Below are 19,067 nucleotides of genomic sequence, written 5' to 3' on the forward strand. Positions count from 1 at the left end.
ATCTGGACCTCTGGAGGAAAGGTACGTATAAACCATCCTTGGAAAGGAGAGAAGCCTCAGGCATTTTCTGGACGTAAGTCCAGAATCAAAGCCATGTTTTTCAGCCGCATAAAGGATGGTTTATTCTGGCAGATGGAGGTATAGGGAAAAATCTATATAATATACAGTTGTAAATGCACACACGTTTAGATAACCACAGATAGACCAATACACTAAAGAGCCAAGTAAAATTCTCCAGTACTGGTCACTGCCCACCTCTCCCAGGGCAGAGAAGCGATTTAAAGCTACAGGCTCTGTCTCCATGAGCGCCAGAGAAAAAAAGCATACCGATCTCTCTGAAAATGGCTTGTAATTTCCTCCATTCGCCAACATTCTGAGAGCGATGGGTACTCTAAAAACTAAAGAGTACACCTCATTTCAGCCATACATCTTCGTTCGAAGAGAGATTTAATTTAAATTTGCGCAAGGCACTCAGCACCTTCCCTCCATGGAAAATTCTCCCGTCACACGCAAGAGTGATTCGAAAACTCAAACATTGCTCCATCCGGACTAAAGGACAAGGAGCAATTTAGCAGCTCCCTAAACTGGTAGACCGTCGTCCCGCCCCCAGGGTCGCCCCGCCCCGAGGGCGTGGCCTATATTACCCCCGCCCCGCCCCGCCTCCTCGCGTAACCCGGATACACACCCACGCTCCCCTTTCACCTCGCAGCCGTTGGCTAACGTGGAAGTGAGACCCGCTGCCCGGCTGAGCACCCGGGACCGCGCCGCCCGGGACAGTTGGGCGCGCGGCCCGTCAACGGTGGGCTTCTCTGCGCGGCTCGGCCTTTCCCGGAGGGGAGCGATGGGGCGCGCGCGCGCCGGCGAGCGGACGCCGGTGTAGGAAGCGCGGCGCCAGGCCCGGGAGCGCGGCGGCGGCGGCGGGCGCGGGGAGGCCTGTGAGGGCCGCCGCCCCGAGCGCCGGCCTCCCGCGCCATGGCCCCTATGGGCATCCGCCTGTCCCCGCTGGGGGTGGCCGTGTTCTGCCTGCTGGGGCTCGGCGTACTCTACCATCTGTACTCGGGCTTTCTGGCCGGCCGCTTCAGCCTCTTCGGCCTGGGCGGCGAGCCGGGCGGCGGCGGGGCGGCGGGGCCCGCGGCCGCGGCCGATGGGGGCACGGTGGACCTCCGCGAGATGCTGGCCGTGTCGGTGTTGGCCGCTGTTCGCGGCGGCGACGAGGTGAGGCGCGTCCGCGAGAGCAACGTCCTCCACGAGAAGTCCAAGGGGAAGACGCGCGAAGGCGCCGAGGACAAGATGACCAGCGGGGACGTGCTGTCCAACCGCAAGATGTTCTACCTGCTTAAGACCGCCTTCCCTAACGTGCAGGTGGGTGCCACGAGTGCCTGGCGCGCCGGGAGCGGATGGGCGGCGCCGCCTGCCCAGGTCCGGGAGCCGGGGAGCGGGGGAGCCGCGGAGCCCGTTCCGGAGCCTTGACTCCTCCGACGGCCCCGGGGCGTGGGGTCCTGATTCTCATTTTGCAGAAGTGGAAATTGAGACGCGAAGTGGAGGTGCTCAAGGTCGTACAAACGGTTGGCAGGCGAGATGGGTGAGGTTGCAGGTAGTCTGACTCAGAGGCCTTACCTAACTTCTTGGCCCCTCCCGGAGTTTGTGTAAGTGCTTTGTACCTGGAAGCTGGAACTCTCAGTTCTGGGTGGGCCTGGATATGAAAAGGCTGTGAAAGTTAACTTCATTCCTCACTGCAGGCCCTTTTCTAAAATGAAGGAGGTTGGACTAGAACCCCCTTGGCCGTGTAGCCTTCCTTGATGTAGTTGTTGAAAGGGTTGTGACTATAGAGTTCATGTTTTTGCTGGACCTACCAGGAGCTAATTGAGGGCTAAAAACCGTGGAAGTCTTGTTGCGGAGCTGTTAATGTGCAGGGCATTTGTTGGGGGTATGCTTATGATATACTTTAGCTGTGGAGTGATCTCTTAATGACTTGTACTCTGGGGGCTCTTTAAAGGGGTGTTTGGAAGTATGTTTCCCAGCAACTTCATTTCAGCTGTCTACCCGGTTATTATCTCCAGATAGAATTGAAGAACCTTTGCATTTTATTTGGATAGATTTCTGGGGGAAGGAATTGACGTTTTCTTAGGTAAATCTAGAATTTTGAATTTTGTTACTAATACTTCTAAAATTCATTTTAGTGGAGCTGCTGTTGAATGAATAAAATTTAAAAAAACATAATTCTGGAGGAAGAACTTAGCATAGCGTAGCAATGCTTTGTAAGTGTATGTCTTAACTCACCTAATAGTAGATTTTGGCTACTGGGAAGAAAAATTTTTTTCCAGTGGTATTCTATTAATTAGATAAACAGTGAAATCTAAACCCCAGCTTCTTTGGAAGGCATCTGACCTTTTACTGTTGTTCTTGGAAGAGTTAGGAGAATATTGTCATTGTAGAATTTACTTATCTTGTGTAACCTTTCCTCTGGTCTGTCATATTATTGCTTTGTTTCTCCTTTGTCCTCTTTCTGTCGTTTTTTTTCTTTTTTCTTTTTTTTTTTTCCTTAAAATTTTTTTTGCAGGGAAAGGAACATTGGCTTCTGGCAGAGCTGCTAGCAGTCAGGTGTATTTGACAGGAGAATTCTGAAACAAAACACCAAAAATTTATTTTTCTTTGCCCTAGCTTACCTTATCATTACAAATCTTTATCAACACAAATACTTACGTTGTGTTTTCATAGATGTAAGATGTGCTTCTAAAATATATTCTTTCTCCAAAACACTTGTTCTTCTCTTCAGAGTTTGTGGAAGAAACAGGAGTTTCAGAGAAGTTGATGTAGAATAGTTACAACAGTAGAAATGGTAACCATTTCTTGACTGTTTTTTAGGCCCCCAGATAGTGGCCACACAGGACTTCATTTGATCGCCACAGCAACTTTTTTATTTTTTATTTTTTTTAAGATTTTACTTATTTATTTGACACAGGGAGAACAAGGGAGAGAGAGTGAGCAAGCACAAGCATGGGGAATGGCAGGCCTCCCACAGAGCAGGGAGCCCCAGGTGGAACTCTATCCCAGGATCCTGGGCTGACAGCAACTGCTTAACAGCCAGCCACCAAGGTGCCCTCGCCACAGCAACTTTTAAGAAGTAAATTTTATTTATGCCAGTTTACAGATGGGAAATCTGAGGCTGATGACACTGTAGTTTTTTTTTTTTTTTTTTTAAAGACTTTATTTATTTACTTGAGAGAGAGACAGTGAGAGAGAGCATGAATGAGGAGAAGGTCAGAGAGAGAAGCAGACTCCCCATGGAGCTGGGAGTCCGATGCCGGACTCGATCCCGGGACTCCAGGATCATGACCTGAGCCGAAGGCAGTCGTCCAACCAACTGAGCCACCCAGGCGTCCCTGATGACACTGTAGTTTATGTGAACTCTCTAATTCTTCATTTTAGCTAGATTTTTAGGAGGCTACTTAAAACTTATGGTAAATTTCCTGGGAAGACATCAAATTGTGGAATATTAAAAGCAATAATAATAAAATATATGAAGTAGAGTTGAATTTCTTTTTTTAAGGGTAAAGACAAAATAGTCTTAAATACCAAAAACATGGAAGTATGTGCGTGTGTGTTCACATGTGAACTCCACCCCACCCCTACCAGACCTTTTGCTTTGGTGAACTTCCACAGGATTCTGCTTTGTTTTCTCACTTTTTAGCAAATGCTATGGGAATAGCTGCCAAGGGTGGTGAGCTGCATTTTATTAAACATAAAAGCTAGGCTTTCAGAATTGCAGATGTTGAAGGCTCTGCCTTTAAGTAAAATAACTTTTTGTTTTCTTGTGACTGAATGTTCACATGTATATTTTTAGTGTTGGACTTTTGCTGGGGTAAAGGAGGTTATGTTCATTTATACAGTATCAAAGTAGGATAGTATCATATTGAGTTGCTTCCTTTTATCACTATGTTGTTAAACTAGAGACCAAATGCTATCATCTAAGTAGAAACTCAGCTCTGGATTCTTTTCTTTCCTCTCCTGCAGCACCCAGAATACAGTCTTCAATGTCTCGTTGTTTTTGAAGCCTCACCTGGATTTTTTGGATAAGGAATTTAAGTCAAATCCCACTCAGTTTACTTTCTTATGGCAAATTAGCACTGAGAAGCCACAAATACTTTCTTCTTTTACCTCTATATCCTGGTGTCCTGTGCAAATAGGGAGAGGTGTCTTACTTTCTCTCATGATTTTCCTGTCTAGAATCAAGATTCAGTCTTGAATTCTCCTGATGTTTACTTCTCAGAACAAGGTTATACCAGGTGTATATCTGAGTACACTTTAGAGTACTCAGGGTGTGTTTTTGCCCTTGAGAGACATTTGGCAAAGTCTAGAGATTTTTGTTTGTCACAAATTGGGGTGGAATGCTATTGGCATCTAGTAGGTAGACGGTTAACTGGCCCACAATGGCCCACAATGCACGTGACAGCTCTCCATAACAAAGAATGATCTGGCCTAAGTTTTCAGTTGGTGCCCTGGTTGAGAAGCCCTCCTCTGCAGAAGTGTGTTATCATAAGAAAACTCAGGTTTGACCTATGATCCCTGGATTTCCTTTTGTCTTCAGCCTTTCTTACATTAGGGTTCTTGGGAGAGTCCTCAGGGCAGTCTTTCTCCTCTTCCTAAACACTCTGGCTGTACTTGATTTTATTTTAAGAAAGTAATAGTAACTGCAGCCATTTGCATGATACTGTCTTTAATTACATCCTTCTGAATAGTGATGAAAATGAAGGCTGACGATAGGTTTGTGGAATGAATTTAGAGCCACAGAACAGACAACTTGGATTTGTAGTTTTAATTTAACACACGGGGAGCTCTAACTGCGTGAGCCTCTATATCCTCAACTTATTTAAAGTTTTTGACTTTGAAAATGATTCATTTTGCTCTTCAGAGTCTTGGGTATAGGACTTCCTTGACCTCTGGGATGGGAGTTAAACTCTTCTCTCAGCAGGAGTGTTCATTGGAAAAGTCTGAGAAGTGCTAATATCGTGCTAGAACACTTGCCTTGAGGGGTACCTGAATGGCTCAGTCAGTTAAATGGCTTCCTTCAGCTCAGGTCATGATCCCAGGGTCCTGAGATGGAGCACCACCCTGAGCTCTGTACTCCCTGCTCAGTCAGGAGTCTGCTGCTCTCTCTCCCTCTGTCTGCCACTCCCCCTGCTTGTGTGCATTAGTGCTCTCTCTCTCTCTGTCTCTCAAATGAATAAATAAATTTCTAAAAATAAATAAATAAATAAAAGGAACCACTTGCCTTGATGTCTTGTCTAGTCACCCACCTATGTGATCCTGGCCAGTCATTTCACTTCTTTGAGCTGCAGTTTTCCTCTTCTATAAATTCCAGATAACTAGTAATTGACAATTAGTGCAGACATAAGCATTGCAGACAGAAAAAAACCCAAGTTGAAAGGAGCTGGCCCAGTAGAGGTGGTAGTATAGTAAATTCAAGTATGCTGATAGGTCTGAATCCGATGCACATTGGGGGAAATGACTGTGGAAGAAAATAGGAAGGTAAACGGGCTGGATCATATGCCAATCTCAAAGAAGTTTGAACGTGATCTTTAATTTAATCCAAAAGTACTAAAGAAGACCAGATTTACCTGACCTTGTTTAAAGCCTACAATACGCTTTGAGCTGTGGGTATTTGGAGGTGCTTGAGACCAGTTGGGGTATGTTAAAATAGGCTGTGCAAGAGATGAGGACCAGAACTCAGGCAGTGAGAACATTACACTCAGCTTGGTTTACTAGCTAACATTTATTTAGTTCTCAGTAGCAAGCACTGAATTAAGCTTTTAAGTTTTTATTCCCATTATTAAGGTACTCTTGTCAACAGCATAGGAAGTCAAGTACTATTGCTTCCATTCTGCAGCTACAGAAATTGAGGCTTGGAAAGGCTAAATAATTTACCAAACTTTAGATAGCTAGAAAATATTTTAGGCCTGTAGAGAGATTCATTTAATGGTCTGAGAATCATCTCAGGTCTGCTTAATTCTATATATAAGTCCGTATAGGAGGTATAACTACAGTGTACTTTTAACTAACCCACAGTATTTTGAATGATTAGAAGGCCTCAGAGTTGATGCTTGGAGAATCGTTTGGAGGGAGTAAACCAGTTAGGAGATTTTTTTCAAGAGAGACATTCTGCATTTTAAATTGGGGCTGTGTTTGTAGAGAAGATAGAATTGGAAAGAGATGAATTTCTAAGGATGTTACAGAGTGTATTCTATATCTGGCTTTCACAATTGGTGTTTTGCTGGAGATGAAGAGTGAGGGATGATACGTCCACGGGGGCAGATTACAAGTGCCATCTTAGACTTATGAAGTTAAGAGTTGTCTTTGATATGGCCAAGGGGACATGTTAAGGAGGTATTTGAATATATGGCTCTGAAGAGACATCTGAATTTGAAATACAAATTTGTGAGTCATCGTTGTGATATTAATTGGAACAGTATTGCTTATGGAAAGAATATAGTGTGAAAGGGGAAGATCAAAGGCCTAAGGCAAAGATGGAAAATAATCATTTAATAATAATAGCAGCCAGCATTTACTAAATGCTTACTCTTTGTTAAGCACAATGTTAAGCTTGTTTATTTTACCTATTCTATTCATTAATTCAGCCATAGATCCCAGTAGGAAGATAGATTTATCATCCACTTTAGCAGCTCAGGAAGATTAGGTGACTAGCCTAGATAAGTCACATTCCCAATAAATTGAGGAGCTGGCAATAACAGAACATACTCTTAGTGATGGTTCTGCATGGTGAATGTTCATTGGTGAACTTTTTAAGAGCTTGCTTGGTGGTTTGATGGAAAGGTTGCAGAATTGAAAAAGATGGGATGTGGAAAAATGAAGATAGTAAAAGACAAGACTTTTAAGAAAGAGCTTGGCTGGGGTCTTATATGAAACTAAGAGAAGTTTCTATGAATTTTTTTGGTGGTGTTTTTAAAATGTGAGAAACTAGAACATGTTTATTTATAGGTATATGTGTGAAAGATGGTGTTGATAGTAAAACGCGTCTAAAAAGGTAGAAGAAGGTACCCATTTAGAAAATAGTTATTGAATGCCTGCTGTGTGATTGCACAGTGCGAGGTACTATATCTGAGAACTTTTTATGATATTATGATTTATGGAGAAATTCAGTAGTTGGTACCTCCTTAAGCATTAACCCAAAGCCTCTTCAACCCCAAAGTTACTGAACTTTCATATTAATAGCATTAATTGTGTTTTGAAGTCTTGATTTCCTATTCTTCAGTTCCCTTTTGAGGACTGAGACAGGCAGTACCAATGAGGGAGGGAGAAGACTGAATGGAAATGGTTATGGGGAAGAAACGAAAGTACAATGGCAAAGAATAATGTTGTCAATACAGAAGTATTTATTCAACACCTACTATGCGAGACACTGGTTTCAGCAGTGGGATGCAGCTACAGTATGAAGGAAATTATGTCCTAGAACTTATAAAACTTAAGGTCTGGTGGGTCAGTATTCTGTATTCAGTATTCATATGGTACACATATGAACAAATAAACTGATTTCAGATCCTGATAAGGGTTTTGAAGAAGAAAAATAAGACCATGTTAGAAGAGTGAGTGGGGGCTTCTGCTTCAGCCATGATAGTCAGGGCAGGCCATTGTATAGCTCTGTGATTTGAACTGAGATCTGAATGATAAGAAGCAGACCATCATGAAGAGATTTGGGAAAAGTGAATATGAACAGAAGAGTACAAGTACAAAGCAAGTACAAAGGCCCTGAGGCCAAGGGACCAGAAAAGACAAGTCTGGAGTGTAGGAAATAAGGATGCAAGTAAAGAAAGGTTACTGAGGCCAAATCATCCATGCCTTACTTTGTAGGTGATGGTAAGGAGTTTGGATTTTATTTCTGTGTAATGAAAAACCATTGGCAAGTTTTAAGCAGGGAGTGACAATACTCTTATTTAGGAAGATGACAAGTTGCTGGGTTGCAAAGGGAAGCTCTGTTAAGGCCGTGATTTTGTCCATTTTGTTCATAATTTTATCCTAGTGCCCAAAACAGTTTAGAATATATGGTCATTAGTAATTGTTGAATGAATGAACGAATCAGTGAATGCGTTGTAGGAGACCAGAGCAACTGAAAGCTATTTGAGAAATCCCAAGTGAGAGCTAGATGGTGGTTTAAATTGAGATTTGTTTGGAATACATAATTTCATAATTTCATTTATTTGAAATTGGGAGGACTTAGTGAAATGTGGAGAAGAACTGGGATAGATTTACTGCTTGTGATCTTACCAGCTATGTGTAAGGCTCTTTACAGTGGCGGAAAGTGGATTTATTCAATTTGTAGGTGTGTAATGGTAGTGGCAGGTTACCAGTAGCAGTTGTGCAAAAGCAGATGAGGACATTGTGCTGATGTTCTCCTGCTTCATTTGTTTCTCAGGAAAGATGTTTTCAAATACACTTCTATAATTTGTCAGGTCATACTATATTGAAAAGATACGGAGAAGCGGACTTGAACTTTAGGCAAAATTCTTAAATCATAAGGCACAGTAGTTGCTTCCTAGACCAGGCATCGCCATTTTTGTAAACTACAAGGGTTTGTAGTTGGTGAACTACTTTGTTGTTTCTGGGAGTCACATTTGTTGTTTAAGTTTATTCTGTGGTGTTTGTATGGTGTTACTCTTAGATTCATTCATCTGACATAGCCTAGCATTGTAGTATTACTAAGCGTATGGGCTCTAAATCCAAAATACTTTAACTTGATGTCTGCAAGATGGTACAAAAGGAGTTCTCTACTGTCATTCCCTCACAGGACATTGATTTTGGTAGTCATTCACAGACGAGAGTTCCGTTGTAGGAGTCTGGAAGTCCAGCAGAGAAGTTCCAGCACATCATTGGGGCCAAAAAAAAAAACCAAACCAAAACTTAAGAATAGATGCATTGATCCAAATAAGAGGAACATTTTCACTTAGCTTGCATCACCTCTCCATCAAGGTCAGTGCCAGGAGAGACCCCTACAGCCTGCAGTTGTACCCACAGGAGTCTGAGTGAGTACCTGGCTTTTCCAGCCAAGCAGGACACCGTCCAAGAAGCCCACTTCTTTCTCTTGTCACCAACATTACTAGAGTGATCTGTAAGGCTGTGGGGTTGGGAGACGCTGTGGGAGCACATAAACCAGGGCTCAAACTACAAAGGGTTGTTACGAATCTCTTCATAGATACCCAAAAGGAAGGCTGCCCACAAGCCCACTGTGGACTCCTCACCCTCAGATCCTCACAGCTGGCTCACAGTCAGCCTCAATATTTTATATACCTTGTGCAGACCCACCCCACTCACCGACATTGGCCTGATTTTAGCGTGTGCTCCTGTAGATGGTGAGACTGAGCCTTTGCAAATGGCTAGCAAACAAGTGCAAAAATCCCGCATAACTGCGAAAAGGCTCACAGACTTGAGTATTGCAAGGTACCACCCTAGAGAAAACAAATGGGTGACCCTCAGCACCTGGTCTGGGTTTGTGGAATTGAGACAAAGCATATAATCTTAAGAATGCCCTCCAGGAGGGAACAGAAAGTGTGGAGAAGGCACATCTACAGAAAAGGTCAGAGAAAGCCTCTGAATTCTACATCAGACTCAAGGTGAGACAGCTGTCTCCCAAAGCCAGTCAGGAAAGAGTGGAGGAGATAACTTCCTTCAGAAGTGAAGACAGCAATGCAAAACTTCAAGGAGTACAAAAAAATTAAGGAAATAAAACATTGCCAAAGGAATATAATTTCTTAATAACTGCTCCCCCCAAAATGGAGATCTATAAATTGTCTGTCAAAGAATTCAAAATAATTGTTTTAGGGAAGTTCAGTGAGCTTAAGAAAACACAGACAACTCAAAGAAATCAGGAAAACAATATATGAACGAAAAAGAGATAAAACAGAGAAGTTTAAAAAGCTGCTAGAAATTTAGAGCTGAAGAATACAAGAAATGAAAATGCAGGAATCAGCAGAAGACTTGATCAAGCAGAAGAAAGAATCCACGAACTCAGAAACAGATCCTTTGAGATCATGCAGTCAACAGAGAAAAAAGAAAATAAATAAAGCAAGTAAAGAAAACCTGTGTGCATTATGGGGCACCATCAAGTGTAACTATTTACATTTCAGAAGTCCCAGAGAAGGAGAGAGAAAAGGCAGAAAGTTTATTTAAAGGAATGGTGCTGAAAACTTCCCAAATCAGGGGTGATATAGGCATATCTAGCTGTGTGAAACTCAAAAGTTCACAAATTCAACTCAGAGAGAACTTACTGAGATACATTATAATAAAACTGTCAAAACCCAAAGAATTTTGAAAGCAGTAGAAAAAAAACTCATCTGATAGAAGGGAACCCCCATAAAGCTATCAGCAAATGTTTCACCAGAAACCCTATAGGCCAAAAGAGAGCAGGATATATTTGGAGTGCTGAAAGAAAAACAAAAACAAAAAAACCTGCCAACTGAGAATACTTTACCTTGTAACACTCTGTCTTTAGAAATGAAGAAAAGATAAAGACTTTCCCAGGTAAATAAATGCACCACCACTAGATCTGCCTTACAAGAAATGTTAAATGGAGTTCTTCAAGTTGAAATGAAAGGATGCTAAATAGTAATATAAAAAATGAGTATATAATGAAATTCAGAATTTTTTAATGTAATAGTGGTATGTAAATCATTTAATATAAAAGTTAAAAGATGAGTATTTTTTTAAAACTATAGCTACAAAAATTTGTTAACAGATATAGAATATAAAAAGATGTCACATTAAAAACATGTTGTAGAAGGAGTTAAAGAGGGAAGAGTTCATATGCAATCAAAGTTGTTATCAACTTAAATTAGACTGTTATAACTATAAGATATTTTATGTAAGTCTCATGATAACCACAAGACAAAAACCTCTGATAGACAAACAAAGGATACCACCATGGAAAATAATCATATCAGAAAGGAAGACATTTAGAGAGTAAGAAAGGAACAAAGAAGCCACAAAAAGACAGGAAGCAATTAACAGGATGGCATTAGTAAGTCCACATTTACTAATTATTTGAAATGTAGATGAACTTAATTCTCCAGTCAAAAACAGACCAGGTGAATGGATTAAAAAAAAAAAGAGAAAAGACCAAAATGTATGCCACCAATAAGAGAAACACTTCAGCTTTAAAGACACACATAGGATCGAAGTGAAGGTGTAGAAAAAAAATATTCCATGCAAATGGAAACCCAGAGAGAATGGGATAGCTATACTGTTATCAGACAGAATAGACTTTTTTTTTTTTTAAAGATTTTATTTATTTATTCGACAGACAGAGATCACAAGTAGGCAGAGAGGCAGGCAGAGAGAGAGGAGGAAGCAGGTTCCCCGCTGAGCAGAGAGCCCGATGTGGGGCTCGATCCCAGGACCCTGAGATCACGACCTGAGCCGAAGGCAGAGGCCTAACCCATTGAGCCACCCAGGCGCCCCCAGAATAGACTTTAAGTAAAAAAACTCTAACAAGGGACAAAGAAGAATTTATGTAATGATAAAAGGGTCAGTTTATCAAGGAGATATAATAATTGTAAATACATATGCACCCAACATCAGAGCACTGAATATATCGAGCACATATTATAGATCTGGGTACAGAAACAGATAGCAGTGCAATAATAATAGAGACTTCTGTACCTCACTTTCACCAATGGATACATCATCTGGACAGGTCATCAATAAGGAAATAATAAACTTGTACTATTTTCACACTGGTATAGGCACTGTCAGAAATGTATAACCCATTTCATTCAACAGTAGCAGAATACACATTCTTCTCAAGCTCATATGGAGTACTCTCCAGGGTAGATAGCCTGTAAGGCAGAAAACGAGTCCTAACAAATTGAAGATTAAAATGATAATCATAGGTTTTTTTTGAACACGGTGGTGTCAATGACAGGACAAAAGCTGGAAGATACACAGACCTATGAAAATTAAACGGTGTACCTTTGAACAATCAATGGGTTCAAGAAGAAATCACAAGGGAAATAAAATCTTGAAATTAACTAAAAAGGGGACACCTGGGTGGCTCAGTTGGTTAAGTGTCCAGCTCTTGATTTTGGCTCACATCATGATCTCAGGATCGTGAGATTGAGTTCTGCACTCAGCTCAGAGGGTGCTTATGATTCTTTCCCTTTACTACCCTTCTTCTCTTTCTCTCTCTCTAAAAATAAAATTCATAAATGAAAGCATAAACATTATACCTGATACTGCAAATACAAATGATCATGAGAGACGACTATTAACAATGCTAGGCCAACGGATTGGATAATCTAGAAGAAATGGATCAATTCGTAGAAACACGCAACCTACTAGGACTGATTCATGAAGAAATAGAATACCTGAACTGACCTGTAAGGAGATTGAATCATTAGTGAAACTTCCTGGTAAAGAAAATCCCATAATGAGATGTCTTCACTGGTCTACCAAACAATTAAAGGAAGATTAATACCTGTCCTTTCCAAATTCTAACCCCAAATTGAAGAGGATGGAACACTTCCAAACTCCCCTTTATGAAGCCAACATTACCCTGATACCAAAGCTATGCAGGGTACTATAAGAAAAGAAAATCACAGGCTATTATTTCTCATGCTCATAACATGCAAAAATCCTCAACAAAGTGCTAGCAAAATAATTCAACAGACATTAAAAGAATCAAACATCATGATCAAGTGGGATTTAACCTGGGATGAAGGATGGTTTCCATATATGCAAATTAGTCAATGTGATATACCACATGAGCAGAATGAAAGATAAAAATATATAAAAATATATATATCTCACTATAAAAATAAAAAGATAAAAAGCACTTGACAAAATTCAACATTTTTTTCATGATAAAAACTCAACAAATTAGGTATAGAAGAAATACACCTCAACATAATAAAGGCGATATATGACAAGCTCACAGCTAACATGAGACCCATTCATGAAAATCTGAAAGCTTTTCTTCTAACATCATTAGGAAGACAAGGATGCGCAAGTACTTTTTAATTCAACATAATATTGGAAGTCCTAGCCAGAGCTAAGTAAGTAAAAGAAATAAAATTCATCCAAATCAGAAAAGAAGAAATAAAATTATCTGTGTGCAGATGACATGATTTTACATATAGAAAACTAAAATTCTTAGCAAATTACTATTAGAACTAATAATAATAACTGTAATAATCTTTTTTAAAGATTTTACTGATTTAAAGAGAGAGCACAAGAAGGTGAAGGTCAGAGGGAGAAGCAGGGACTCAATCCCAGGACTCCAGGATCATGACCTGAACTGAACGCAGGTGCCCAACCAACTGAGCCACCCAGGCACCCAAACAAAAACCATTTTATTTCTGTAAATTAAGAACAATGAACTATTTGTGAGAGGAATTAAGAAAACAATTCCATTTACAATAGGATCAAAAACAATAAAATTCTTAAAAATAAATTTAACCAGGGAGGTGAAAGATCTAAAAACTCTGTCATTGGTAAAAATAGTTGAAGAAGACATAAAAAATGGAAAGGTGTTGCATTTCTTGGATTAGAAAAATTGGTATTGTTAAACTGTCCATGCTGCTCAAAGCAGTCAACACATTTAGTGCAATCCCTATCAAAATTCCAATGTCAGACTATCATATGATCTCCCTGATATGAGGAAGTGGGATGCAACATGGGGAGTTAAAGGGGTAGGAGAAGAATAAATGAAACAAGATGGGATTGGGAAGGAGACAAACCATAAGTGACTCTTAATCTCAAAAAACAAACTGAGGGTTGCTGGGGGCAGGGGTTGGGAGAGGGGAGTGAGGTTATGGACATTGGGGAGGGTATGTGCTATGGTGAGTGCTGTGAAGTGTGTAAACCTGGCGATGCACAGACCTATACCCCTGGGGATAAAAATATATTATATGTTTATAAAAAATTAAAAATTAAAAAAAAACAAAAACATAAAAACCCACATTGAGATACCACCTTACACCAGTTAGAATGGCCAAAATTAGCAAGACAGGAAACAGCCTGTGTTGGAGAGATGTGGAGAAAGGGGAACCCTCTTACACTGTTGGTGGGAATGCAAGTTGGTGTAGCCACTTTGGAGAACAGTGTGGAGATTCCTTAAGAAATTAAAAATAGAGCTTCCCTATAACCCTGCAATTGCACTACTGGGTATTTACCCTAAAGATACAGATGTAGTGAAAAGGAGGACCATCTGTACCCCAATGTTTATAGCAGCAATGGCCATGGTCACCAAACTGTGAAAAGAACCAAGATGCCCTTCAATGGACGAATGGATAAGGAAGATGTGGTCCATATACACTATGAAGTATTATGCCTCTATCAGAAAGGATGAATACCCAACTTTTGTAGCAACCTGGATGGGACTAGAAGAGATTAAGCTGAGTGAAAAAAGTCAAGCAGAGAGAGTCAATTATCATATGGTTTCACTTATTTGTGGAGCATGACAAATAACATGGAGGACATGGGGAGATGGAGAGGAGAAGGGAGATGAGGGAAATTGGAAGGGGAGGTGGGAGGTGAACTATGAGAGACTATGGACTCTGAAAAACAACCTGAGAGTTTTGAAGGGGCGGGGAGTGGGAGGTTGGGGGAACCAGGTGGTGGGTATTGGGGAGAGCATGTATTGCATGGAGCACTGGGTGTGGTGCAAAAACAATGAATACTGTTAAGCTGAAAAGAAATAAAGAAAAGAAAAAAGAAAAAAAATTCCAATGTCAGTTTTCAGTGAAACAGAATAAATAACACAAAATTTACATGGAATCACAAAAGAGACAAGTAGCTGAAGCAATTTTTTTTTTAAGATTTTATTTATTTATTTGACAGAGATCACAAGTGGGAGAGATGCAGGCAGAGAGAGAGAGAGAGAGGAGGAAGCAGGCTCCCTGCCGAAGCAGAGAGCCTGATGCGGGACTCGATTCCAGGACCCCGGGATCATGAACTGAGCCGAAGGCAGAGGCTTTAACCCACTGAGCCACCCAGGCGCCCCTAGCTGAAGCAATTTTAAGCAAGAAAGACAAAGCTGGCAGCATCACATTTCCTGATTTAAAACTATATTACAAAGCTACTTTAATCAAAACAGTATGGTAGTGGCATAAAACATATACTTAGATCAAAGGAAGATAGACATAAATCCACACATACACATTTAACTAGTATTTGACAAGGCATCAAGAACATACCACAGGGAAATGATAGTTTTCTCAATAAAGGTGCTGGGAAAACTGTTTATATCCAAAAGAATAAAACTGGATCCCTATCTTACACCACTCAACAGAAACTAACTCAGAACGCACAAGAGGAGTGCCTGGGTAGCTCAAGTCCTTAAGCTTCTGCCTTTGGCTCAGGTCTCTTAGGCGCCCTGCCTGGCAGGAAGTCTGTTTCTCCCTCTCCTGCTCCCCCTGCTTGTATTCCCTCTTGTTCTCTTTGTCAAATAAATGAAATTAAAAAAAAAAAAAAATGTTCAAAAGATTTAAATATACCACCTGAAACTGTAAGCCACACAGAGAGAGTATTGCGTGGTATCACTAGTATGTGGAATCTAAAAAAAAATGTTGAGCTTATAGAAAAAGTGATTAGAATGGTGATTGCCAGAGTCTAGGGAATGGAGGGGATGTTGGTCTCAGGGTATAACTTTTAGTTATAAATAAGGTAAGTTCTAAGCATCGGATACATAGTCAGATTGCTATGGTTAATGCTGTATCATGTACTTGGAATTTGCTTCAAGAGTAGATCTTAACCGTTCTTACCACAGAAGAAAAAAGTAAGTAATAGATGCATTAAGTAATAATTAACTTGATTGTGGTAATCATTTTATAGTATATACGTATATCAAATCATCACACTGTATACTTAACGTGTGTGTGAATATATCAAATCATCACACTGTACACTTCACATACACTGTACACGCATGTGTGTGTGAATATATATATACACATATGTATATATGTGTAGCTTTCTTAGTGAAGCTTTGGGGAAAAGTGCCACAGTCTTAATTATTCTAACATTAAAGTAAGTCTTGATATTTGGTCAGGAAAGTCATCCCACCATGTTAATTCTTTGTTTTTTTCCTTCCTTCCTTTCACCAAAATGGCTTGCTCTTTTTCCAAGAAGAGATTTAAAAAAAAAAAAAAGACAACTTATAGGGATTTTGATTGGAGTTTTCATTAAATTTATAGATTTACTGATGGGAGAATTGACATCCTTACCATTTGTAATTCCTTAATGTTTTTTCATACATCTTAATTTTCTCCATTGTACTTTTGCACATCTTAATAGTAGTTTTAAGTCTGGGTAATTTACTTTTTTGTTAGTTTTAAAAGCTTCCATTTTTATGTTAAGTACTTTTAATATTTTCACTGATATATAAAAAATGCAATTGATTGTTAAATATTGATCTTGTATCTAGAGACTTTGCTACATTCTGTTATTCTGTAGTTTATCTACAGTTTCTTTTGGGTTTTCTCAGTCATCAGTTGCATGTTATGATTTCACTTCTTTCTATCTCTGTACCTCCCTACACAGGCCACCCTCCTTTAACTTTCTGCAGTGGCTAGGATGCTCTGTGCATTGTTAACAGAGGTTAGGATGGAGGGCAGCTCACTCTGTGTCAGGCCTGTATGGTCCTACACCATCCAGTTTCCATTATTGTCAAACCTCATCTTCATTCAGTTCCTTTCTTCTTGGCTTACTCTGCTCTAGCCTTATCTTTTTTTTTTTTTTTTAAGATATTTATGTATTTGAGAGAGAAGGCACAAGCAGGAAGAGAGACAGAGGGATAAGCAGATTCCCTACTGAGCTGGGGGCCCAGCTTGGGGCTAGATCCCAGGACCTGGAGATTATCTGAGCTGAAGGTAGATACTTAACTGTCTGAGCCACCCAAGTGCCCCTGCTCTAGCCATACTTTACTTCTTGCTTGCTGCTGAATATACCAGGCACACTCCCACCTCAGGGCCTTTGTGTTTTTACTCCATGGGCTGGAAGGTGAGATGCGTGCTAGGCTCACTTCCTTTAAATTGTCATTCTAATACCACCTTTTCCTTAGCTACCCTATCTTTGAAAACAAATAGCAGCTTTATTGCAGCATATTTTGCATATATAATTTGCCCCTGGCATTTGTCCATTTCAGTAGTTTTTGGATTTGCCAAAGTGTACAACTTTTGTCATTGATCAGTTTTAGAACATTTTTATCACCCTAATAATTAACCTGTGCTCATTTACTGTTAATCTCTGTTCCTACCCTTACCCCAGGCAACCGCTGATCTCTTGACTCTGTAGATAGGCCTTTTACAGACATTTCACATAAATGGAATCATCCAGTATGCGGTCTCTTGTTTCTTGCTTATTTCACTTAGCATGATGTTTTGGGGGTTCCTCAGCCCTATAGTATGAATTGTACTTCATTTCTTTTTTGGCTGAATAACATTTCATTGTATGGATGAACCACTCTTTGTCTATCCATTCATCAGCTGATGGGCATTAGGTAGTTTCTAATTTTGGGCTAGTTAGTATGAATAATACCAGGCACCCTATCTTAAAGAATAGCCATTCTTCTGCTGTCCTACAACATACTTCTTCCCTGCTACATTTTATGTCTTCTTGTTGTCACTATTCAGCATATCACATTTTACTTATGTATCTTGTTTATTGTTTATCTCCCTCTCTAGAATTTCTACTAAGTTCCGCAAGGGCAGAGATTTTTATCTCAAACTGATCACTTTTATACATCAGGCCCTAGAACTAGCATGTAGTAGGCAATCAGTAAACATTTGCAGAATCAGTGAAGAAATAAGTGAATGGATGGGTTGGATGCTTACTGTACACCATATTAAAAATATTTTTTGATTTAAGTGGCTTGATGTTTCTGGGATTTTCTGTTTTTGTCCTTTTGGATTACCCAGCTTACCTTTGTTTACATTTTATGATCTAACTAACTTATGATCTATTTTATTATTTCCATGTTTCTTTTCTCTTTTGATCAAAGGTATATTTTAGATGATTACTTTTCTAGGACATTGTGTCTCTTAGCATTCGTCATTTCTCTGTTTTAAGGCATATTTCTTTTAAGTCCATTGTTACTTTTCTCTTCCTTTTAGAGTTGATCGTGCTCAGTGTTCCATCATATTGTCAGTCTATTTTTACACTTTAGATCTACTGTTTTTTGTAAATATCATTAAGCTTTAAATAGTTTGTTTCTTAGTTTCTCTATATTTCTCTATATTTGGATTCTCTATCTTAGGCAACAAACAGCTTAAATATTAGATTAGAAAGTACTTGAAGACAGGATGTTGCTGGAATTTCTTTTACATATTTCCATTTTACAGTGAAGTTGAAGGAGCAAATTCACTGACGCCAAGTATGCCTGTTCAAACTGTCAATCAATCAGCTCAGCCCCACCCGAAACTTGTTTGTACCTGTCTATAAAAAACCTGCACCAACCCAGCTCTGGACCTCTCGGCGTTATCGGCAACGAGCGGCGCAGAGGTCCAGGTTCAAACCTGCTAAATAAACGACCTTTGCTGATTGGCTTTGACTCACGTCTCTGGTGGTCTTTTAAGGTGGGGGTAATATTCAATTGGCATTTCAAAGTGCTTCAAAATAAAAATACTGTTTTACCTACTTTCGGTTTGTGTGATTTGGTCTGTAATGTTTTTCTGTCTTATATTTTCTCAGGTGGCGTTTTTTTGTTTCTAAATTTTTCATCTGTCTTCTGGTTTTGGTGCAGATCAATACTGAGGAACATGTGGATGCAGCTGATCAGGAGGTGATCTTATGGGATCGTAAGATTCCTGAGGACATCCTGAAGGAAATAGCCACCCCTAAAGAGGTACCAGCAGAGAGTGTTACTGTCTGGATCGATCCACTTGATGCTACACAGGAATATACAGGTGACTCTACATTAAGATTGATCTCAGACTTTAGATTGCCATTATATATTGGAGAACCAGAACAAAGGCAGGTAATATATACTTGGTAGTAAATACTTTACCGATCTTACACAACTTTTCCAGTTAGATTTTAAGGATTAATGCAGTGCAGTATGAAAC

At 40.0% G+C, this 19,067-nt stretch overlaps 1 protein-coding gene across 1 annotated transcript in view; it reads left to right on the forward strand.

Moving 5' to 3' along the window:
• The first annotated feature begins 705 nt into the window (after positions 1-705).
• The window catches only part of BPNT2 (3'(2'), 5'-bisphosphate nucleotidase 2), a 36,914-nt gene continuing 18,552 nt past the window's right edge, over positions 706-19,067 (forward strand). Inside the window, exons 1-2 of the mRNA XM_082719478.1 lie at positions 706-1,362; positions 18,746-18,908. Coding sequence (XP_082575604.1) covers positions 973-1,362; positions 18,746-18,908 — 553 coding nt within the window. The 5' untranslated portion in view covers positions 706-972. The remainder of the gene's footprint in view (positions 1,363-18,745; positions 18,909-19,067) is intronic.

This window comes from Mustela nivalis (assembly GCF_964662115.1).
Source record: "Mustela nivalis genome assembly, chromosome: 2".
Lineage (NCBI taxonomy): Eukaryota > Metazoa > Chordata > Mammalia > Carnivora > Mustelidae > Mustela > Mustela nivalis.